The sequence below is a fragment of the Sorex araneus genome, chromosome X (genome assembly GCF_027595985.1).
Source record: "Sorex araneus isolate mSorAra2 chromosome X, mSorAra2.pri, whole genome shotgun sequence".
Lineage (NCBI taxonomy): Eukaryota > Metazoa > Chordata > Mammalia > Eulipotyphla > Soricidae > Sorex > Sorex araneus.
In genome coordinates this window covers 312750031-312774232 of record NC_073313.1, presented here as the reverse complement: position 1 = coordinate 312774232, position 24202 = coordinate 312750031, and the positions used below count along the sequence as shown (strand labels likewise).

At 38.3% G+C, this 24202-nt stretch overlaps 1 protein-coding gene across 1 annotated transcript in view; it reads left to right on the top strand.

Annotated features, from left to right (window-relative positions):
• The window catches only part of ST6GAL2 (ST6 beta-galactoside alpha-2,6-sialyltransferase 2), a 66073-nt gene that overhangs the window by 33201 nt on the left and 8670 nt on the right, over nucleotides 1–24202 (top strand). The window contains exons 5-6 of the mRNA XM_004617928.2: nucleotides 633–734; nucleotides 3842–4016. Of these exons, the coding sequence (XP_004617985.2) occupies nucleotides 633–734; nucleotides 3842–4016 (277 nt within the window). The remainder of the gene's footprint in view (nucleotides 1–632; nucleotides 735–3841; nucleotides 4017–24202) is intronic.

The window sequence follows — 24202 nt, the reverse complement described above, 5'->3', positions numbered from 1 at the left end:
ACAATTTAAATGTAAAAGAAAAAATTCACCTTAGCAATTTAGACTTTTCACTTTAAAATAGAAAAACTAGTACATTATTTTTTCCAGAGGTATAGCTTTTAAATATTATTGGCAGATGAAATTGAAGAATTTACCCAGGGCCAGATAGGGTCACAGAGAGTGGATAGCCGTATGAGTCTGGCTCAGGTCAACTGTGTCATCCTTTGTCCTGTTTGTCCCGAGCCTGGTACCTTGTACATAATTTAATAACTCAGTTAATCCACACCTGTTATGTTCTTCCCAAATTACCTGTCAAGGCAATTGCAGATGAGGTTTGGGGAAGGGAGCCCTTGATTTGCTAGAGTTTCATCTTTCGGGGCTGACTTAATGTTTCCACAGTAAAATACTGGTGACAATATAAGAGCTGTTGGTTTAAAAGAAATTACTTCCCCCTTTCCTGTTTTTTTTGAACCTTTGTATAATTTAGCATGCAATGCTGATTTTTCTCCTTCCCCCAGAGGAAGATATATTCCATGGAACATTTGGAACATTTCTTCTTGCATTGCATATTTTATAAAATTTCACTACGATTTCATGTACAGTTGTAAAAAGCAAAATACTTGATTTGAAATTATATTTCTCTTCGTTTGCAGATTTTGACCAACCCCAACCATCATTTCATTGACAGTTCATTGTATAAAGATGTCATTTTGGTAGCCTGGGATCCTGCTCCTTATTCTGCAAATCTTAATCTGGTAAGAGTTTTATTTGTACTGTTTACCTATCTTTTAGATAATACTTCTGGGTGATTCACAGTAGAAACAAGTAAAAGATGCCTTAATAGAAGGAACTTTTCATTTTTCTCATGAAGTACAGGTAGTTCACTCCATTTTGCTACTCAGTTTTGTCAGCATTCTTGAAAAGCATTGAACATCTAATGCTGAAGTATTCTTTGTTGTTGTTGTGTTCTGGGTGGTGTTTACCATACAAAACACAGACACCGTGTAGTGACAAATATTCAGAGATGCCTAGTTACTCTGGAGAGCTGGCTGGTTAAACAGAATTCTTCCATTGTGATAGATTCATATGACCTACCAAGTTGTTATAAGACCATTTGAAATGAACTATTAGAAGTACTTGGTAAGAAAGTCTAAACTCAATAATATCTGGGAATGATCGAGCTGTATAAAAGCTGAGGGTTAAAAGTAGCTAAGGGATATTCTAGATAACATTTCAGTATCAATATTGCAAACCACAGTGCCCAAAAGGAGAGAGAGAGAGAGAGAGAGAGAAAGAGAGAGAGAGAGAGAGAAGAAAAGCACCTGCCATAGAGGCAGGCAGGTATGGGGGGTGGGTAATGGGAGGGAACCTGGGGACACTGGTGATAGAAATGTACACTGGTGGAGGGATGGGTATTAGAATACTGTATGACAAAAATCCAATCATGAACAGCTTTGTAAAAGAATTTTTTAATGTTACATAAAAGAAAGTCCAACCTTTGTGAAACAACTTCTTATTCAATTGCAGTCAAGCTCTTTTGAGTCTGACAGTTTGTGACTTCTGCTTCTAACTTTTTTAATCTTCAGTGATAAAACATTAATAAGATCATTACTAGTCATCAGTTACAAACATGGCATTCATAGTATTATAGCAAACAGTAGCCTTCTAAATATGGAGCTAGCTACTTTTGATAAATGGTAAGCCAGTGTATTTTCTTTATAAAGAAGGCTGGGAATGATGGTTGATAATTCAGTCTTGGAAAAGATGATGCCAGTTGTACCAGTGAGTGTCTTTTGAATTCTTCTGCTATGACCTGGAAGGATATAATTTTAAATGAACATGGTGGAACAGATGTTGGTCTCACCAAGAGGCAGCACCTTTCTAAAAGAGCTGCTTGTTGATTGGGTCCCTTGAAAAGATTGCTCTATCTTATTCTTCTTGAGGGTAGAGCGATAGCACAGTGGGTTGGACATTTGCCTTGCATGAGGCCGACCTAGGTTCGATTCTCCTGTCCCTCTCAGAGAGCCTGGCAAGCTGCCAAGAGTATCCTGCTCACATTGCAGAGCCTGGCAAGGTACCCGTGGTGTATTCTATATTCCAAAAAGAAGTAACAGCAAATCTCACAATGGAGACATTACTGGTGCCCACTAGAGCAAATCGATAAACAACGGGGACAACAGTGCAGTGCTACAGTGCTATTCCTCTTGAAGTGACATTTGACATAGACCTAGTATGATTTCTCATTGGTTCTAAATCAAGAATAGAAATCAAAATCATCTAGAGAATATTTTTCCAAAATATATTTTACAACCCAGTTTCAAGAAATGAAGTATCAATGTTTATTGTTTGATTGATTTAGTTTTGGTTTAGGGGCCACACCTGGTCATGCTCAGGATTTTCTGACTCAGCAGTCACTCCTGGTAGGGCGCAGGGGACTATATGACAAAAGATGTTCCTTGAAGTTTTAAAACCCCAGAATCCATTCACCCAAGGAATATTCTTTTTTATTCTTGTAATACATTCCTAGATTTGAGGTGTCTTAAGGAAGCACAGGTGTAAGGGTCTCCCTTTAGCTCCTGATAATCTTCTTCTCTTTTTCTTTCTTCTTCTCCTTCTTTCTTATTTTTTTAATCACAACCGGCAGTGCTCGAGGGACCATATGGGATGCCGGGGATTGAATCCCAGGTTGCATGCAAGGCAAGGACCTTAACTGCTATACCATTTCCAAGTCCCCATATACAATCTTCAAAACCCAGCTCATGAAGTACTTTTGCACACATTTTTAAAAAATAGTCTTACTCATTTTTATGGGCTGGAATGATTGCACAGTGGTAGGGCATTTGCCTTGCACATGGCTGACCCATGTTCAATTCTTCCACCCCTCTCGGAAAGCCCGGCAAGTTACTGAAGTATCGTGCCCACATGGCAGAGCCTGGTAAGCTGCCTGTGGTGTATTCGATATGCTAAAAACAGTAACAAGTCTCACAATGGAAACATTACTGGTGCCCGCTCGAACAAATTGATGAACAAGGGGATGACAGTGTGTGTGTGAGATACTCATTTATATACAATAATTTATGTACAGTAATTTATGTGTCCAATGTAAATATGTTAGATGAATATTAGAAAATTTGTATAGACTTTTACCCATTACCAGAATCAAAACTAGAATTGTTTTATAGTTATTTGTCAGATTATTTTACCTGGAGTTCCATGTGGAGACTAGAGTGATAGTACAGTGTGTAGGGCACTTGCCTTACATGCAGCTAACCTAGGTTCTAGCGCCAGCAACGCACATGGTCTCATGAGCTTTGCCAGGAGTGATCTCTAAGAGGAGAGCAATAAAGACCTGAGCACTGCTAGGTGTGGTGAAAAATAAATACATAATTAACTGATTAAAAACGCGGGCTTCCCTGTGCTCCATCCATGTCAGGCTTCCTCTTCCAGACCTGCTTTGTGTCAATGTAGATGAAATTGGGAAAGCACCTTTGAAACATACTGGTTGATTCTAGGACTCAGCATACCAGAGTCATAGGCCAAATCTGACTCTGATTTTGTAAAGTGGAGTTTCATTGGAAATCAGCTACGTCCCTTCATTTTTTCTGTGTCTATCTTTGAATAGAGTCCTGTAGTTTCAGCAGAGACTGCGTGGTAAAAAATGCCTAAGGTGATTTCCCTCTGCCCCATTTGACATTCCTGCCACCTAAGTCTAACATGGCTTCCCCAACAAGGAATGATTCTTAGGTACCAGCAGTGGGGGGATGCCAGAGATCAAATCACATTCCATAGATTAACAGCTGCCCATTATTTTTTTCCATAGAGTGATCCTATGAAATTAACTATTGATTTTTTTTTCTCCTAGTGGTACAAGAAGCCAGATTACAACCTGTTCACTCCATATGTTCAGCATCGTCAGAGAAACCCGAAGCAGCCATTTTACATTCTTCATCCTAAATTTATATGGCAGCTTTGGGACATAATTCAGGAGAACACCAAGGAGAAGATTCAGCCCAACCCACCGTCTTCTGGCTTCATTGGTAGGTGCATGTTAAAAATGATCATGCCTGGCAGGCTGGAAGGATATAACTAATGTTTACTTAAATGTTCAGTCATGTTATATAATAGCAATTTAAAGGTGATTTTAAGGGGAAATTAGATTAATTGAAAAGAAGAGATTTTCTGTGTTTTACATTCTATTGCTATATAATAAAATACCCCCGATTTTGACATGTAAAGCAAAAGAATTATTTTCTCGTGATTTTATGGGTCAGGATAGATTTGAATATGTACTTCTGTTCTACAGGTATCATTAGGAGGATTTCACTTAGTAGTATTTGACTACTGCATGAAATGACTTCATTTCCATAGCCCCTTGCCATGAATGGCTGACACCTCACCATGTGTTTGCACATGGTGTTCTCAGGGTAACTGGGCTTTCTATTTAGAAAAGTAAGAACTTCTGGCAAGTGTTCCCAGAGGGGGAGATAGAAACAGTCTGTTTCTTTTTGTTTGTTTGAGGGAGAACCACACCCAGCCATACAGAGGTACTACTCCTAGCTAGCTCTGTGCTCAGGAATCACTCCTGGCAGCGCTTGCTATACCATATGGGGTGCCAGAGTTTGAAACTGTATGGACCGTATACAAGGCAAGTGCCCTACCTGCTGTACTATTGCTCTGTTCCTCAAAAGGAACATGAGGCAGTTTCATGAGGCAGAATTTCCCTTGCATGACCAATGTTGATGAAATGTGTAGCTCAGAGAGGCCATAGATTCATAGCATTTCAACTATCTTTTTACCCATCCACAGTCCCTCTGAAACACACAGATGACATGAGACCAAGCTAAGGAGCTGAATTTGAGACAAGGCATATGCCATGTATTACATTATTACTATTATGTCCAAATGTGATGAGAGTAATTCTTTGTAGAGTTTTTGTCTAGAACCGAAGTAATGTTATATAACAAGGGTATCATACTTGGCATATTACAATTTCTTACCTTGAACCAATTTGTAATCTTACCTCATTTCTTAACCTATGCTTCAACTCTGTTATTTCTTTAATTTTACCAAAGTAGACTAATCAAATACCACAATTAGGTTCCTTATTAATAAGCTCTAATAGTAGCATTGTAGAACTGTCGTCCCATTGCTCATAGATTTGCTCGAGTGGGCACCAGTAACGTCTCCATTGTGAGACTTGTTGTTATTGTTTTTGGCATATCAAATACGCCACAAGTAGCTAGCCAGGCTCTGCCATGCGGGCGGGATACTCTTGGTAGCCTGCTGGGCTCTTCGAGAGGAACGGAGGAATCGAACCTGGGTTGGCTGCATACAAAGAAAACACCCTACCCACTGTGCTATCACTCCAGTCCTACTATCGCTCCAGTCCAAGCTCCAATAGTACCAAAAATATTAATTTTGCTCAAGAAAGATCATATTTTCCTATACCCTAATGTCAAAGAATGTAAGCCTGAAGTTAACATGGACCACATAGTGGGTTAGTCTTCATGAGTGAGAGATTTCTGGAGATGAAATATATTTTATCTGGCTCTACACTCGGGAATTGCTCCTGGCAGTGTTCAGGGGATCAAACCTGATCAACCATGAACAAAGCAAATGCCCTACCTATGATTGCTCCAGCATAAGCTTGCCTAGTTTTAGAATGAATTTTTGGTATTGTAATAATGTGATAGATTTTGCATGTACTTAAATGCAAAATTATATTACAATTGCCTATTATTTTCCTAAGCATAGCCACCTATTTGGTTATCACCAATCTTTCTTGAGGTACTGTGTCTTATAGTACTCTTAATGATGGCTCTATGCATGTATCATTCCAAGGCCACACCCATCACTGGAGTCTCCACTTCCCTCCAAAGTCCCAAGACTTCTCTGCCCTCCCCATCCCACCTTAGTTCTGGGGACCAACTATTCATCTCTGCTGCCTTTAGCCCTTTGTTGCTCCATTGCTGCATATCTCTAAATTCCATAAATGAGACAGAACAATCTGTGTCTATCTCTTTTCTTCTGACTGATCCTTTGAAAGTCATGCCCTTGACACTGTTTTCAGATTATTTTTTAAATTCTCTTTTTGTTTTTATCTTCTATGTGGTTTTGTAGGATCCTGTTGATTTATGAAGTTGAACCCAGTTAGTCAACAAAGGGTAAACAAAATAGAAGAATGCTTAGAAAGTTGAAGAGAAGTGGTGGAAGTTTAATAAAGTGATTTTTTATGCCATTGCATTTATATGAGTTCATCTGACTAATATGATTAGAGCAAAGTTTCAAAGCACACTGGATGCTGTCAGATATGCTCATTATTAAAATATAGTTCGAAAGATTCATCTTAACTTGTAGGCAGAGAAAAATAACTTACCATGAGTTTTTATAGAATGAAATCATAACCTAGAAAGCCAGCTTACTTTTATATCTATTCAATCATACTTTGGAGTTTTTTGAAGTAGGTGTTTCCTTTTAAACCTCTATTTATGTGAGAAAGGGAGGATACAGTTTAATATTAATACTGGAGAATGAGTTGGTTTTGACAGGTTTAGAATTCTCTGTCACTCAGAGTAGATACAAGGGCCAGGAGGATTGCCCCATAGCTGGAAGCCTGCTTCATGAGCGGAGAGGAGAAGGCAGATGGAATAGAGAAGGGATCACTAAGAAAATGATGGCTGGAGGAATCAGTTGGGATGGGAGATGTGTGCTGAAAGTAGATAATGGACCAAACATGATGACCTCTCAGTGTCTGTGTTGCAAGCCATAATGTTCAAAAGTAGAGAGAGAGTATGGGGAATATTGTCTACCATAGAGGCAGGGGCAGGTTGGGAAGGGGGGGGGGTATGTTGGGTATATTGGTAGTGGGGACTGCACTGGTGGAGGATGGGTGTTTGGTCACTGTGAGATTGTAACCCAAACATGAAAGCTTGTAACTACCTCACAGTGATAAAATAAAATTTAATAATAATAAAAAAAGAATTCTTTGTCACTTACTAGCTTTCTGATCTTAGGCATGTTGCATATGTGAACCTCAATATGCTTATTTGGGAAATGATAGTAGTAGTAAAAATCACTAAGTGTGAGTCACTGGGCCAATTTATCATTGTTGTGTTCTAGCACTATCTGGTCCAATAGAATAACTATTAACCACATGTGACCATTTATATTTAAATTATTTAGGATAGTTAGAGGAAAACTTCACTGCCTTGGTAGCCCCTGTTGTCTATTGAATTTGTGTAGTGTATATAGACCTCTCAGCCATCACAGAAGGCTGTGTTGGACAGATCTAAATGAATGACAAAAAGAGCAAAGAATGATAAAGCACACATTACAGTTTTTGTTGGGCAGGTTTGCGCTTAGTGCTGGAGAGTACAGATAGGTCAGAAGACAGAACCCGCCTTCACTAAATTCAGTTTCTGCCCTTGCTCCTTGCTGTATTTCCGCATGAGCTCCTTCCTAAAGATGGGGGTCAGACATTAGCTGGACTAAATGTATCCAGTAGTAGGTCAGGCGCCCTCTTGGGTACCCTGTTATTACCCTTTTGATGATGCAGTTTTCAACCTTTTTGTGTGTGCTTGCTCAGAAGTCTGCTGAAGTCAGTCTTTTTTTTTTCTTTTTCTTTTTTTATCATTTAGCTGATGCTCTTAAATATAGGTAAAAGAATGTCACCCACATCTCAATCTATTTTGGCACAAGAATTTTTAAAAATCAATGATGATTTTTTTTTCCTGTTTTCAACTCTTCTGTGCATATCCCTTTATGCTCTAAGGTCAGATTGAAAGCTATTGATGTGACTTCTCAGCAACTCATTATTTCCAAACACATTCACCTCTAATGTCAGTCATTGAATAAAAAGAACTGATGGTGGAGCTGCTAAGTGAGATTAGACATTTTAGAACTTTGGAGCTCACAGCCCAGTTGTGACTCAGGCAGGAAGTCAGCAGGACCAGTCTGTCTCTCAGTAGACAGGAGCACTATTGTGTCTCTCTGACCGCCCGCTCCCTTCATTAGAATAAGGGCCTGGAAGTCAGGGCCTGGAGTGTAGCACATGAATCCTTTTATCCCTTCGTTTTGATGCTCATCCTGTGTGGGAGTCTTGTGTCTTATTTCTTCTATTTCTAACCCCTCTGTGTTGTATTTTCTTTGTCTTTTAGAGGGGATCTAAAACTGACTATTTTGAAGACAAAAAAAGATATTTCTTTTGATGGAAATGTAGTCAGTGTCAGTTAGAATCCCTCTTTAATGTTACTGCTGCTGGTCTAATGTCCATTTTTGGGTCCTCAGTCACTGTTTAGGAGGAAGACAGTGAGCATGGAAGGAAAAGTAATCACCAAATGGATAATAACTGAGTAATTCCTCTAGACCAAACTCAGGGCGGTGCGGCAGACATGGAAAGGTAGCCAAGGACAGATCTTTCCCACCTAGAACTTAGTGCAGTGAGGGAAGATCATGCCATGGGAGTGTGTATGCACATAGAGAACTATAGTTACAACTGCGTTAGATGCAGTAGGGAAATGAACAGGATGCATTGAGTTTACCCTACGTTCAATTCTTTCTCTTAACCTAGAAATTCAAGGTACAAAATGAAATTATTTTCAGGAGTATGAATGAATGTTCTAGTTCAGTGTTTATAAAAGTTCAGCCTGCATCAGAATCATCCAGAATACTTGCATATTTCACATCTTAACTGTGTGAAGCAAAGTGCCCCCAAACTTAGATATTAAAAGAATAGTAAGCATTTATCATCTCATAGTTTCTGTGGGCCAGAAAACTGGAAGCATGTTGTCTAGATAACTAGGTTGGTGTCTTTCTTTCCTTCTTTCTTCCCTTCTTTCTTTTCTTTCTTTCTTTCTTTCTTTCTTTCTTTCTTTCTTTCTTTCTTTCTTTCTTTCTTCCTTCCTTCTTTCCTTCCTTCCTTCCTTCCTTCCTTTCTTTCTTCCTTCCTTCCCTTCCTTTCTTTCTTTCTTTCTTTCTTTCTTTCTTTCTTTCTTCCTTTCTTTCTTTCTTCCTTCCTTCCTTCCTTTCTTTCTTTCTTTCTTTCTTTCTTTCTTTCTTTCTTTCTTTCTTTCTTTCTTTCTTTCTTTCTTTCTTTCTTTCTTCCTTTCTTTCCTCCTTCCTTCCTTTCTTTCTTTCTTTCTTTCTTTCTTTCTTTCTTTCTTTCTTTCTTTCTTTCTTTCTTTCTTTCTTTCTCTCTCCTCCTTCCTTTCCTTCCCTTTCTTTCTTTCTTTCTTTCTTTCTTTCTTTCTTTCTTTCTTTCTTTCTTTCTTTCTTTCTTTCTTTCTTTCTTTCTTCCTTTCCTTCTTTCTTTCTTTCTTTCTTTCTTTCTTTCTTTCTTTCTTTCTTTCTTTCTTTCTTTCTTTCTCCCTTCCTTCCTTCCTTCCTTCCTTCCTTCCTTCCTTCCTTCCTTCCTTCCTTCCTTCCTTTCCTACCCTCCCTCCCTCCCTCCCTCCCTCTCTCTCTCTCTCTCTCTCTTTCTTTCTTCTTTCTTTCTTTCTTTCTTTCTTTCTTTCTTTCTTTCTTTCTTTCTTTCTTTCTTTCTTTCTTTCTTTCTTTCTTTCTTTCTTTCTTCTTTTTTAATTGAATCACCGAGAGAACAGTTACAAAGCTTTCAGGTTTAAGTCTCAGTCATACAATTACCAAACACCCATCCCTTCACCAGTGCACATGTTCCACCACCAAGAACCACAGTACACCCCCTATCCCACTCCCCACCCTGCCTGTGTGACAGATGATTTTCACTTTACTCTCTCTTTACTTTGATTACATTCAATTTTGACAGAAAACCCACTATTGTTATTTGGATATTTTCCCCAACAATCAGACCTGCCGAAAAGGCATCATTAGACAATTTGTTTTGTATTGCTGATAATCCTCTGCCCCTCTCAGAGAGCCCGGCAAGCTACTGGGAGTATCTTGCCCGCATGGCAGAGCCTGGCAAGCTACCCATGACATATTCAATATGCCAAAAACAGTAACAGCAAGTCTCACAATGGAGGCATTACTGGTGCCTGCTCGAGCAAATCGATGAGCAACGGGATGAGAGTGATACAGTGATTGTTGATAATGAAGAGAATATGCTACCAGGTTTTGGAATTCTGGTACTTTAGTAATTAAGTCCAAAGATATTTCTGCCAGCAGCTGCTGAGTTTCGAGATGGGTTTGTGTGCCTCTGGGACCATGGCCGTTCAGGAGCTGAGGAGCCATTCGTGGGTGGCTACTCGGGGTCTCATCTGGGTGGGGAGCAGGGCCAGTTTTTCCCCCACCTCCCTCATCTCGAGATTTCTCACATGCCCCATCACTGCAACCTCCTACCTCTCTGTCCAAGAGACTCTGAAGGGTGGCGGTCGCCATGCTGCCACAAAGGGGAAATGGCCGAGGGACAATAACCCTTCCCCTCCCAGGGCAGCATGAGGCCACAGCTTAGTTCACAGTCCAGGAGCATTTCTGCTAGCAGCCGCTGCATTCCGAGATTGGTTTGTGTGCCTCTGGCATCATGGCCATTCAGGAGCGGAGGGCCCATTCATGGGTGGCCACTCGGGCACTCCACTTAGTGTCTTTCTTGAGACTGCAGTCAAGTGGTCCAGACTCAGGCCAGTCTGCTTCCAAGATGACATACTTACATGACTGCTTGCTCTGACATTTAAGTTCCTCTTTGGCTTAGAACCTCTTTGTGGATGGCTTGAGTATCCTCATAATTTCGCACTCAGCTTCCTCAGAGTAGGAGATTCAAGAGAGAGAAGAAAACAAGAAAGGTGTCATACAACACATTGGCTGTCTTCTGTGTGTTATACAAGTAGGCTGCACTGTTGTGAGATAGAACTGCACAAAGATGGAATGCCAAGCTAGGGAGTCAGGTGCCATGCTGGAGGGTGACAACCACAGTGTCTAATGGTTACTCCTCTAAACTTTACAAGTAGGAAAAGGTGGCAAAAATCTCAATTTCTGGGCTGGAAAGATAGTACAGCAGAAAGGGCATTTGCCTTGCACATGGCTGACCCTAGTTCAATCCCTGGCATCCCATGTGGTCCCCAAGCACCACTATGAGTAACACCAGAGTGCAGAACCAGGAGTGACCCCTGAGCATCTCTGGGTATGACCCAAATAGCCAAAAAAAAATCTCAATTTCTATCAGGGTCTTGAGTAATTCTGCAGCTGATGGTCTGCAATTTGAGAACTTCTCTTTTATGTTCTTGGTTTAAAGATTCTTTTTTATTATTTCTTATGGGAATATAGATAGATTTAGGAGATATTAATGGTCAGCAATTCTTCCACCAGAGTTTTAGTGCATCCACCACTGAAAAGACCTCTCTATCCATTTTTCCCCCACCTCATTTCCCCCTTCCCTCTGGTAACTACCATAGTTTTTACAAAATATTGTATTGTATCTTGCAATTTTTTTAGTATTTAATAATCCATATATGAGTGAAACCACCTGATAATTGCCTTCCACTTCCTCAAGTGTTTCATTGGCATAGTCACTGCATTCATTTTATTCCGAAAGGCACAATTTCATTTTTAATGGCAGCTTATTTAATATTGGATGGAACTTGGGGAATCTAGTTCTTGGGATCTGTATTGGTATACGTGATGTAAAAATGATAAACATTTGACTTACTAGGAGAGCATATGATTTTTAATGATTATTCTTCATATTTTGAAATGTTTAAACACAGGTCGGATCATTAAGTGCTTACTAGAACAATAAATATTACTAGAAATACATCTTTGCCTTTTGAAACTATGTAATGTTAAATATTTCAGAATCATTAGATTTTAGATGACAATGCATTGTTTTTTTTTGTTTCTTTAATGACATGAAATTTACTTCCACTGTAGCTAATGTAGTTATTTTATGTTCTGGAAAGATATATAAAATGCAGTAAGTACCCCCTGACTGTAAATGTCCTTTAAGATTGATTTGGGGGATCAAAGAGATAGCTCAAAGGGCTTTGCATGCAGAAGCCTGTGTTCAGTCACAAGTATCCAAACACGGCAAGAACCAGCTCTCAAATACAGAGGTATGCGTAGCCCCCAAGCACTCTGCCTTGTGGCCCAAGAGCCAAAAGAAATAAAATGGATTTTTGTTTTTTCACTTACTTGCCTGCTGGGTTTCATTATCTTAGGATCCATATTCCTGGATATAATGATTATCATGAGACATTATATCAAAAGGCTGTTCCTCTGGGAGCAAATAAGCAAGTTCCAGTTTTCATTGATCTCAGGAAAGTATTCTTACTAGCATGCAGGACAATGCTTTAGCAAGTATGTTCTCTTTAAGAAGACTAACATCTTTCTTGTGCCTTCAAGAACAACCCTAAGCCCCATATCAGTAAGCTCCCTAATGGTACACAAACATTTAGACCCTTCTTGATGTATAGGGACTGTGGGATGTGTTGTGTGTTATGCTGTAAAAGAGATATAAATATATATAAAAGGGAAGAACTCTAGAACAGTTTCTGGCACTATGCTATTCTGCTATTCTGAGTGTTCCGCTCTTGAGATATGTCTGTGTCAGCTTTGTCTCTGATTATAGTGCTTTTAATTGGAGGATTGTGTTCATTGGAGGATTGTGTTCTGTTCCTGAGTTATATTGGAATCTGTGAACTGTAAGTCTCTAGCACTGTAGTACTGCCCCCCATTGTTCATTGGTTTGCTCGAGCGGGCACCAGTAACATCTCCATTGTGAGACTTGTTGTTACTGTTATTGGCATATTGAATATGCCACGGGTAGCTTGCCAAGTTCTGCCATGAGGGTGGAATACTCTTGGTAGCTTGCCGGGATCTATGAGAGGGATGGAGGAATTGAACCCAGGTTGGCCACGTGCCAGGCAAACATGCTACCTGCTCTGCTATCACTCCAGTTCATAAGTTTCTATAGGGAAAAAGGATCTTTCTGGAAATAATAGCCTAGTGAAATCAGATTTGAGCACAAATTCTTAATTTGAAGCTAGATAAATTATTCTTGTTTAACGGGGTCAGAGCAATAGCACAGCAGGTGGGGCATTTGCCTTGCACACTGCCAACCTGGGTTTGATTCCTCCATCCCTCTTGGAGAGCCTGGCAAGCTACCGAGAATATCTCGCCCGCATGGCAGAGCCTGGCAAGCTACCCGTGGCATATTCAATATGCCAAAAACAGTAACAACAGGTCTCACAATGGAGACATTCCTGGTGCCCGCTCGAGCAAATTGGTGAGCAATGGGATGACAGTGACAGTGATACAGTGAATTTGCAAACAATAGGGGGATAGCTCTGGCAGCTGTCAGAGCTTACTCCTGGCTCTGTGCTCAAGGATCACTCCTGGAACTACTCAGGGTATCATATATAGTTTCAGGGATCAAACCTGAATTGGTTGCATGCAAGGCAAGCACCATACTGGCTGTGCTATGTCTCCAGCCTTCTTTTAAAATCAAATATTGACCACATTCTGGCGTTTTTATTCTCAATGCTGTTTGAAAGACTGACCCTCTTTCAATATATGTTTCCACATGACAGGAGCAAAATAAATATTTGCTGAATGAGCAAGTAAAAGGAAGTTGTCCTTTGTGGTATCTTACAGAGTTGAGTCTCACCTTTGAATCAGTTGGTTCACATATAGGACATGATCATCATCATATAAATATGTATATATATAGCTAATGTAGTTATTTTATGTTCTGGAAAGATATATAAAATGCAATAAATATCCCCTGACTGTAAATGTCCTTTAAGATTGATTTTGGAGATATATATGCATATATATGTATGTATATATATATATGTGTGTAACTTTAGTTGTGCAATAAGACTTTAGTCTCTGCAAAGTCAAGAATCAATTGTTGGCTCCACTAGTCAACAAAATATGTGACCTTCAGCAAATTACTCAATGTCTTCAAATCTCTATTATTTCAATAGAGGAATAAAGATACTTATAGCACCTTTGTATTTCATGATATACCTAGCACAAGAGACAGTAGATCATATTTACTGTTACTATAATGAATTTGTAAAATTTTTGCAAGGTAATATGACAGAATATTCTTAAATATTATTAACTTTTGTCATAGGACATATAAGATATAATCAAGGCTAAAAGATACAAATAAAGGACTAAGTAGATAATTCAGGTGGCTAAAGCATATGCAAGGCCTTGAGCTTGATCCCTAGTATATCATGGTCCACCAAGTACCATCAGATATGGCCACTGTAAAAAGAGACACATCAAATAAGTATTCATAACTCATCCCTTTCTTTTATTGTTGAGTATTTAGACTGTTTTAAAATATTTAGTTTCTATTTTAAATTTTTTTATTGAGTTGTTTTATATTCATGTATCAAGGTACCTGAAATATATCTGTTTATTTTTTTCCTTGGGGCTATACCTGGCAGTGCTTAGGGGATATCCTATCCCCAAGCTTGGAAGTGACTTCTGGTGATATTTTAGGGCCATATTAAGTGCATGTGATTGAACCTGAGTTGACTTCGTGGCTCTTATACCTTATTTTTTATGTGATGACATAGACTTTTATTTCTTTTATAGACTCTTTTATTAAGCTGCATTCCCAAGAGTTTCAGTTTTGAGCCAACTAAGCTATGACACTTTGCTGTTTGTTCATAAAGCCAAACAGCTTTTTCTTTTAATTTCTGTTAAGTCTGTATTTATCCTTAGAGCTCACAAAATACACTGGTAGATGCACTGAAAACATTTTAAACAAGCCATCCCCTTTTCAGAGAGGTAATAAAGAGATTCTTATACCCCTTGGATGGCATGTGTATTTTTATTTTATTTTTTTAAAATAATACTGATGTTTCATGATTTATAATAGCATTAACATTTAGGCAAACAGTATCATTACACCACACCCAACACCAGTGTGCCAATATACTTTAAGTATTGTCATTAAGTGTGAAGTCACTAAGTCCTTTATTGGGTTTTCCTCCTTTCATCACCCCCACCTTCTCGCCCCCGAAGTTCTGTTGGCTTGCATTGGTCAATCTATTCTGTTTTTCCACATATAAATCAGATCATGCTGTATTTGTCCTCCTACTGATTCATTTTGCTTGACATAAAATCTTCCAGCTCCAACTAAATTATAGTGAAATGTAAGATTTCATCTTTTCTTATAGTTCAGAAGTATTCCTTGTGCATAAACACCACATTTTCTTAATCCACTCATCTGTTGTTGGGCACTTGACTTGTTTTCAGTTTGTGGTACTGCAAATGGTTCTGCAGTGAACATAGGTATAAAAGACATTTCCAAATTAACATTTTTATTATCTTGGATAGCTGCCAAAAAATAGATTCATCTTGACATATAACAGTTCTATTTTCAGTGTTTTTAGAATTCTCCATATGATTTCCACAGAAGCTGAACCTGGTAGCAATCCCAACTGTGATGAATGTTCCTTTTGCAACATATCCTTGCAAGCATTATTTTATTTTTCTGAACTTTTTAATATAGGCCAGTGAGATATAGGTGCTGTCTTACTGTTATTTTGATTTGCATTTAACTGATAATCAGTGCTGATAAATACTTTTTCATATCCCTGGCTATCTGTATGTCTTCTTTGAGGAAATACCTGTTCAACACCTCTCCCTATATTTTTGGAAAGAACTAGTTTTCTGTTGTGTTTGTGAGTTCTTCTTTGTGCATCTTGGATATTAGCCTCTTGTATAATTTTTGTGTGCAAAATATTTTGTGTGCAAATACTTTCTCCCAATCATAGGATTTCTTTTGATTTTCGTCATTTCTTTAATAGTGCAAAAACTTTTTAGCTCTGTGTAGTCCCATTTGTTTGTTTTTGCTTTCGTTTTTATTTCTAATGGAGTCAAATCATTGAAGATACTGATTCAGTAAATATCACAAAGAGTTCTGTTTTCCTCAGTTTATTTTACAAAGTCTGGTCTAACCTCAAGGTCTTTAATATCTTTTAATGAGCTTTTTTGTGTTATGTGTGAGATAGCAGTATTTTTTTTTACTGTCTAACTCATTTTCCCAGCAATGTTTATTGAAAATGACAGTGCTACAGTGCAGTTTATTGAAAAGGCTTTCCTTGTACCACTTAAAGCACCTCTTTGTCATTGTCTGTCAATTCTAGGCCTTTATTGATTTGCCTTTATTCTGGTAAAGCACAGATTTTACTAACATAGCTTTATTTTATAGTTTAAATTAGGCAATGCAATGCTACTTCTGATCTTTTTTTCCTTATAATTACATTGGCTATCGGGGCTGGAGCAATAGCACAGTGGGTGGGTCGTTTGCCTTGTATGAGGCTGACGGGGTTTGATTCCCAGCATCCCATATGGTTCCCTGAGCACCGAGAATAATTCCTGAGTGCAGAGGCAGGAATAACCCCTGTGCATTGCCAGGTATGGCCCAAAATTAAAAAAAAAAGAATTACTTTGGTTATCAAGGAATTAAGTAGTTTTATACAAATTTTACCAATACTAATTCTATATCCTTGAAGACTGTCATGGAAATTTTGATGATGATTGTGCTCAATTTGTTAATACTTTAGTAGGATCATCATTTTAATTATGTTAATTTTCCAATCCATGGAAAGGGAATGTGTTTCAATTTCATTGTGTCTTCTGTTTTTTTAATAATGGCTTATACTGTTAATAAATAGATTTTTACTTTTGTTGAAATGATTCCTAGTTACTTGATTTTTTTCAACATAACAATAAATGGGAATTTTTTATTTCTTACATCACTCTTTACATATAAAAATACAAAGAATTCTGTGTGTTGATTTTGTAGCCTCTTACTTGACTATATTGGTTTTTGTTTTAGTGAGTTTTTTTAGCACAGTCTTGAGGGATATATATGTGTAATAATATGTCATCTACAAATGGTGAGATTTTGATTTCTAATTTGAAATTATTTAATGTATTCCTTGTATTGCTATGGCTTGGAACTCCATTACTATGTTGAATAATAGTAGTAAGAGTGGACATTCTAGTATTGTGCCTGATCTAGTAAAATCATTTTCAGTTTTTCAGCATTGAAGAAAATGTTAACTATAAGTTTGTGATATAAGGCTTTTGTTATATTGAGATAAGTTCCTCCCATCCTCATTTTGTCAAGATTTTTTTTTCCATAAATGAATGTTTTTTTCGTTACTCTTACTTTTTCTCGGAAAGGGGCTCCCGAGTCGTGATCAGTGTATTGATGACTATTCTGGTCAATTCTCATCCAATTTGGTTTAACACAAAGACCCTGTGGTGCCAGGGACCAGTCAGGCCATACCCCAGCAGTTCTAAGAGGACTGTGACAGTTATTTGACCAGGACTGGGGTTGGCCACATGCAACATTAGCCTCTATCTCCCCCCTTGTCCCTTATCTTTACTTTTATTCATGTACTACATTACATTAATTTCTGTGTACACTGAACCATCCTTACATCCTATGGATAAATCCCTCTTGATTATCTATTTTATATATATTTAAATTTGGTTCATTAAAATTTTGTAAAATCTATGCAGTTATGTACATCAGAGGTATTAGGGTTTTTTTTTTCTTTTAGTTGTTCCTCTGTCTGCTCTTGGTAACAGGGTAATGCTGGCCTCATAGAAATTATTAGGAATAATTTAGGTTTTTTCCATTCTTCTGGAATAACTTAATGATGTACATTAGAACATCTTTGAATGTTTGGAAAAACTCACTGGTGAATCCATATGGGCCTGTGTTTTTCTTTGATGGGAGACTTTGATCACTATATGTATTTTTGTGCTAGAAGCTGGTCTGTTTCCTACTTTCTTCTGATACTGATGGGAGATTGTAGGATTCTAAAAAATGTTCCCTTTCTTCTAGCTTTCCCAATTTTGTTTGTGGCATAAATTTGTTTACAGTAATATTGTATGATCTTTTGTATTGTGTCGCATTGTCATTTTTCTTCCTTTTCATTTCTATTCTGATTTATTTCTTACTTTCATTCTCAGGGAGTCTAACTAAGGGTTTGTCAGTATTGTTTATTCCAGAATAATCCTGATGCCAGAGCTCTCTACAGGCTTGCAATGGGCAGCCAGTACACACATACACATACACACACACACACACACACATACCAGCCTTGGTGTCATTGCTCTTTTTTAATTTTTATAGAACTTATTTCTGCTCTAATTTTTATATTTTTATTGTTCTTCTAGTTTTTGAGTTGTCAGGTTAAGTTATTTAATGGAGCCTTTTCTTATTTCTTTTTTTAATTTAAAAAAATTTATTAGTAAATCACTGTGAGTACAGTTACAAACTTATGAACTTTCGTGTTTGCATTTCAGTCATACAGAGATCATTTACCCATCCCTCCACCAGTGCCCATTCTCCTCCACCAATGTTCCCTATCCCTCCCACCACCCCCACCCCATCCCCCACCACCCCACCCTGCCTCTGTAGCAGGGCATTCCCTTTTGTTCTCTCTCTTTTTGGGTGTTGTAGTTTGCAATAAAGGTGTTGAGTGGCCATCATGTTCAGTGTATAGTCTACTTTCCGCACACATCTCTCAACCCGGATGGGTCCTCCCAACATCCTCTATTTTGTGTTCCTTTCTCTATCTGAGCTGCCTTTTCCCCCAGCATGTGAGGCCAGTTTCCAAGCTGTGGGGCAGGCAGACCTTCTGGTCCTTATCTCTACTACTCTTGGGTGTTAGTCTTTCACTCTGTTACTTTATATTCCACAGATGAGCGCGATCTTTCTGTCTGTCCCTCTCTTTCTGACTCATTTCACTTAACATTATACTTTCCATGATGATCCACTTATATGCAAATTTCATGACTTCATCTTTTCTAAGAGCTGCATAGTATTCCATTGTGTAGATGTACCAAAGTTTCTTTAACCAGTCATCTGTTTTTGGGCACTCCGATGTTTTCCAGATTTTGAGCCTTTTCTTATTTCTTGATTAGCACCTATATGCTTATGAACTTCCCTTTTACAAAAACTTTTGATGATTCCCATAGGCCCTGGTAACTTATTTCTTCATTCTCATTTGTTTCTAGGAATATTTTTATGTCTTCTTCTAAATCCTCTTTAACATACTGGTAGTTCAGTAGTTTTGTGTTTAGTTCCCAAGTATTTGGTTCCAAGAATTTGGCCACATATGGTTCATGTTTGCAAATGCTATCCAGAAACTGTAGTGTGCATTTGTGTTACTCTGAACTGCTGCTGAGTATTTCCCATCACAACGTTTCTGAGTCAGTTGCTACCATGGGGAGTAATAGATAACTGCTATTACTCAGTGATTGCCTTTGCCAGTCCCTAACCATGGTGTCAATGCCCAACAAGTTTGGGCAGCAACTGTGAACTGATTTTTAGAAGCACCCGATAATCATGCAGACTCATGTGGATCTAGTAGATACTCTAGTATATACTAGGATGTTTGCTCAGTGTGCATTTGATTGTTTATCAGACTCAAACTGACATGAGAGGTGTTCTCTGTCCTGAACTCTAGGCAAGTGCTTTGTTGTTCATTGGAGGTCTGAATTTGTACATAGCAAAATGTGCAAAGAAGGTTTCACAGGGACAACAGCTACCACTTAGCTACTGCTATTCCTCCCTGCCTTCAGTTTGGAAGGTGCATCTTGCCTTTGTGCTGTTTGGGGTTCACAAAGGACTCAGAGCTCCCTACAGGCTTGCACTGGGCATCCAGTATTACAACTCTTGTCAATTGTACACCTGGGTATCTTGTTTCACCTAGTTCTTCCCTCCAGATCGAGTTTTGTAAGTAATCTGTGTAACTCTGAGCTTCCTTTGGGAAGCCCATGTCCAAAAAGACTAAATGATTATACTATAATAGGCAAAACATATCGAACATATCTATACATGCAAAGTATAGTTTTATGGAGAACTTCTTTTATAGAGAAGTTCTTTCAGAATTTGTGTTTATCTGAATATGGGTCGAACTATGTTTCTTATGCAAGCTTTGTAACAGAAAAGTAGTTGTATGTACTGCTAAGTAACCTAATATGACATTTTGCTAAGACCATTTAAAACCTCTTTTAATTGGTTTAGTGGTTATATTGCATTATTAAATATTTTTAAACATTCAATTTGATAAATATCTTTTAACTAATAATTCCCTACAAAAACACACTTTTTTCTTTCTAAATGAACCCATTGTATTGACGTATTTATATTAGCCTAAAAAACAACATTAATTTAATTATAAAGTTTTTATAAAATATGTTCATTTTCTTGACTTGCAGAACTACATTTAAAAATATACAAATACTTCTTGTGAAATCCAAATTCATGTTCATTTTCAAGGCTATGAAATTATGTTAAGGTTGAAAGCAGGAATTGGAATGTTAATACAGCTGGTAGGGTATTTGCTTTGCACACCACAGATCCAAGTTTGATCCCCAGCACCCATATAGTCATATGGGTCCCCCAATCCAGCAAGCCAGGTGTGGCCCAAACAACCCCCCCGAAAAAAAGAGGTAAGAACAGTTATTTTGATCTTCTATGTGTAATTACTAAATGTAAAAATTCTTTATGTTTTCAGAATTACTTACTGGATTTGTGTTATTGTCATCTCATAGGTAAACCTATCCTTCAAAAAATTAAAAATAATATTTTAATCATAACTAGATGTTCTCATATGTATGCAAATGCACTTAGCATAATGTAATACTTTGAATGCACACATATATAGTGTGTGCAGAAAAGACTTAGCATGTCAGGGCTGACTGCTGATCTTTGGAAGGCTTCATTACTAGGGTTGACCCTTGGTTGGCGTCTGGGAACTTGGATCTCAGGAAAGTTCCCAAACCTACAAATGAAAAAATAATTCACTGTTCCTCCATGTTGAACACCTACAGCTGCCCTTTTGGGAGTTTGGAATTTTGGTATCTGCCAGGTAGAGCAGCTTCCACGTGATCAGCATCCTTTCTTGGCAGTAGTTTATCAGTAGGTAGAAGAATTAAGAAATCTTGAGTGAATTCTGTGTGCCTGGATTCTAGAAGCTTTTAGGATTCTAGAAGGAGTCTAAAAACTTGCCCTGGATTTTTCCTTGATTCTGTGTTTTGGGATAGTATCTTCCCAAAAAGATACTTTTGGAACTTGTATCTTCCAACGTGAGAAATTGAACAACGTTCATGCCAAGTCAAACTGTACTCCAAGTCCACGGATACTCCTAATCCATCATCAAACTTGGGCTGGGCTGGGTACTTTCTACACATCTTTTATGTATGGCAAATCAGAAATCTAATAACCATGTATTGGTACTTATATTTATAGATGCAGTGAGATACATCTAGAGGTAGAATACAACCTTTATTTTTTTAATTAAATTTCTCAGTTAAAATGCTTCCTTCAGGTAAACCTTGTAAATTATATTTGATCTTCTGAGGATACTATTTTAGCTATAGCATTCCATTCATATATAAACATGTTTTTCTTAGACAAATACTTATATGCAAAACTCAGATGGAAGGATATGAGGCCTGCTAAAAAATCAGGCTCTATCCAAATATAAGTAAGTATAATCATTTTGGCATGGGATTTGGTATACCTATTTAGTAGTAATCTTTTAAAATTTACCTGTAATGTTTTTTAAATTTAAAGAATAGTTTTTTTAACCCGCTTTCTCCCTTAGACGTTCTTTATATAATTAGCACCATCCAGTTAATAAACATTTTTAAATGTTTAAATATCTTTCAGACCTAGGCCATGGAAATCATCACTGTCACTATATCACTATCATCCCGTTGTTCATCGATTTACTCAAGCGGGTGCCAATAACATCTCCATTTGTCCCAACCCTGAGATTTTAGCAGCCTCTCCTTACTCGTTTTTCCCAACAATTGGAAGCTCTATTCAGGGTCAGACCTGTTATTTTTACTGTGTTTGGCATATCAAATAGCCACAGGGAGCTTGCCAGGCTCTTCCATGTGGGCGGGATACTCTCGGTAGCTACATTTCCCTTTATGATGATGTGTTGCGCTGCAGCCATGCAGTCCAGGAATATATTCACTCATGTGTGAGACTTGGCCCGAGCATGTTGAAAGCAACCTGGAGTGTGGCAGTGGTGGGGTAGTGGAGGTCGGCTGCTGGGGCTGGATCCCTTGGGGTGGGAAGGGCTCTTACCCATCTCCCTCTGGGGCACCCCTGGTGCAGAGTCTGGTGTCATGGTTATGGAGCCTCACTTTATGCTCCCTTCTGGGAGAAACAACTGTGAGTTCTGGAGGGTGGCCGATGAGGAGATTGTCTGGCACTGGCAGGAGGTGGCTTATGGGTGTGACCCCTGGGTCACCAGAGACTGGGGGAAGCAAGCAGAGGATCTCTGCTCCAGGGTTCCATTGAGCCCAGAGTCCAAGATCACAAAGTTCTGCATTACCTGGGTTTCATGGGACTTTGCTTATGTGTGAGGCTCGGCCCAAGCATGTGGAAAGAGGCCTGGAGCTTGGCGGCAATGGGGTAGTGGAGGTCGTCTGCCAGGGCTGGGTTCCTTGGGGTGGGAAGGGCTCTCACCCTTTACTTACCATGCCCCTAGGACAAATAATTTTAATAAATGTGCTCTCCTTTGGGGATAGGTAAGACAAGTTGTCTGAGAAGTGTGGCAATCTAAAATGTCCGTTCTCAAAATATATTCTGTGAAAATTAAACCAAGATTTTCTAGGAAGAAATGGCATCGTATTTATGTAAGTTTGGGGAATTTGTCATCACTCATTTTGAAATTTGCAGTGCTTTTTAAAACATGTTTAGAGGAAAAACTGCAATAATTTTAATTATAGAATTCATCAAATTTATTGATCCATGATCCTTTCAACTTTCGGAACTCTGGTCTTAGAGGGTCTTAATTTGTTCTCTCTTTTTCATTGACACTTAAGTAATCAAAATAACAATTTATGAAATTAATGGTTTTCTGAAATAATCCAGTAGTGGAAAGAATGAACTAGAAACAAAGAAGTATCATTTACTTTACAATTCTGCCATTAACTTTTTTTTTTTAAGTAAAGGGACTGGTCTAGATCACTGATAGTTTTCTTCCAACTTCAAACAAACTTTGAGAAGCTTAATTATATGCTTCTTAGTGGATAAGTCTGTAGTTGCATCAAATGGGTCTTTTCCTAGAATTATAAAGAGTTAGTAACAAAAGTATTACTAGGCATTGCATTTATATAAATGTAGCAAATTATAAAATTTTAGAGTTTTCTTTGAAAAATAGGGAGGGGAAGAGTTTAAATCATCAAAAAACAGGTAGAGAATTGTGAAATGGATTAATGAGGGAACTTATGTTTTTGCTATTGATGTGCTAGGTTATTCAGATCAGTCTTTTCAGAATAATTTTTGAAACTCTATGAAATATAGGAAACACTGAATAACAAAAAAAATGAGTAATAACTGACCCAAAATCAGAAAGCAGAAATCCAGAGGTTAAGCCTCCAAAGCTCCTTTTATCCGATTTTAACTGGTATATCTTTTGTGGTAAAATTAAACTTGTCAAAATTTACCATCTTAATCACTTTTAATATATGCTGTTCAGTGGTATCAAGCATATTCACACTGTCAAACCATCATCACCATCCATTTCCAGAGTTCTTTTTCACCTGACAGAAATGTCCCCACTAAACAACACACCTACCTCTCTCTTGCCCTCCCCCTCACCACCCCCACCAACCATCCTTCTGTTTCCTCTCATCGATTTCTGGTACCTAATGGAATCACATTTATTGTTCTGTGACTGGTCCCTTTTACTTAGCATAATATCACAACCCATCCATGTCAGAATTTCCTTCATTTTTCTAAATTAAAAAGTTACTGTGGGGCCATATGCAGCAGTGCTGATGCGGGCAGGAAGGGGAGGGTTGTGGCATGCACCACATCCCAAGTCCCAGAATCTCCTTTTAAAGGCTGAATAATATTCTACTGCATGTAGAAACCACTTCAGGACTCTTGGGACTGCTTCCATATTGTAGTTATTATGAAAAAAATAGGAACACAGGTGTTCAGATCTCTTCAAGGCCCTATTTTCAGTTGTTTTCTGTATACCAGGTAATACTATTGCTGAGTCATTTTCCTTTGAATTTTTTTGAGGAACTTCCCTCCTTTTTCCTGTTCCATTTTACATTCCCAGAATCACCACAGAGGGCTCTGATTCCTGCACCTCCTCACCAACACTTGCTATTTTTGACATCTTACTTTTCGTGAAGGTCATTCTGGGGGCTGGAGCAATAGTACAGCGGGTAGGGCATTTGCCTTGCATGCAGCCAACCCAGGTTCTATTCCCAGCATCCCATATGGTCCCCT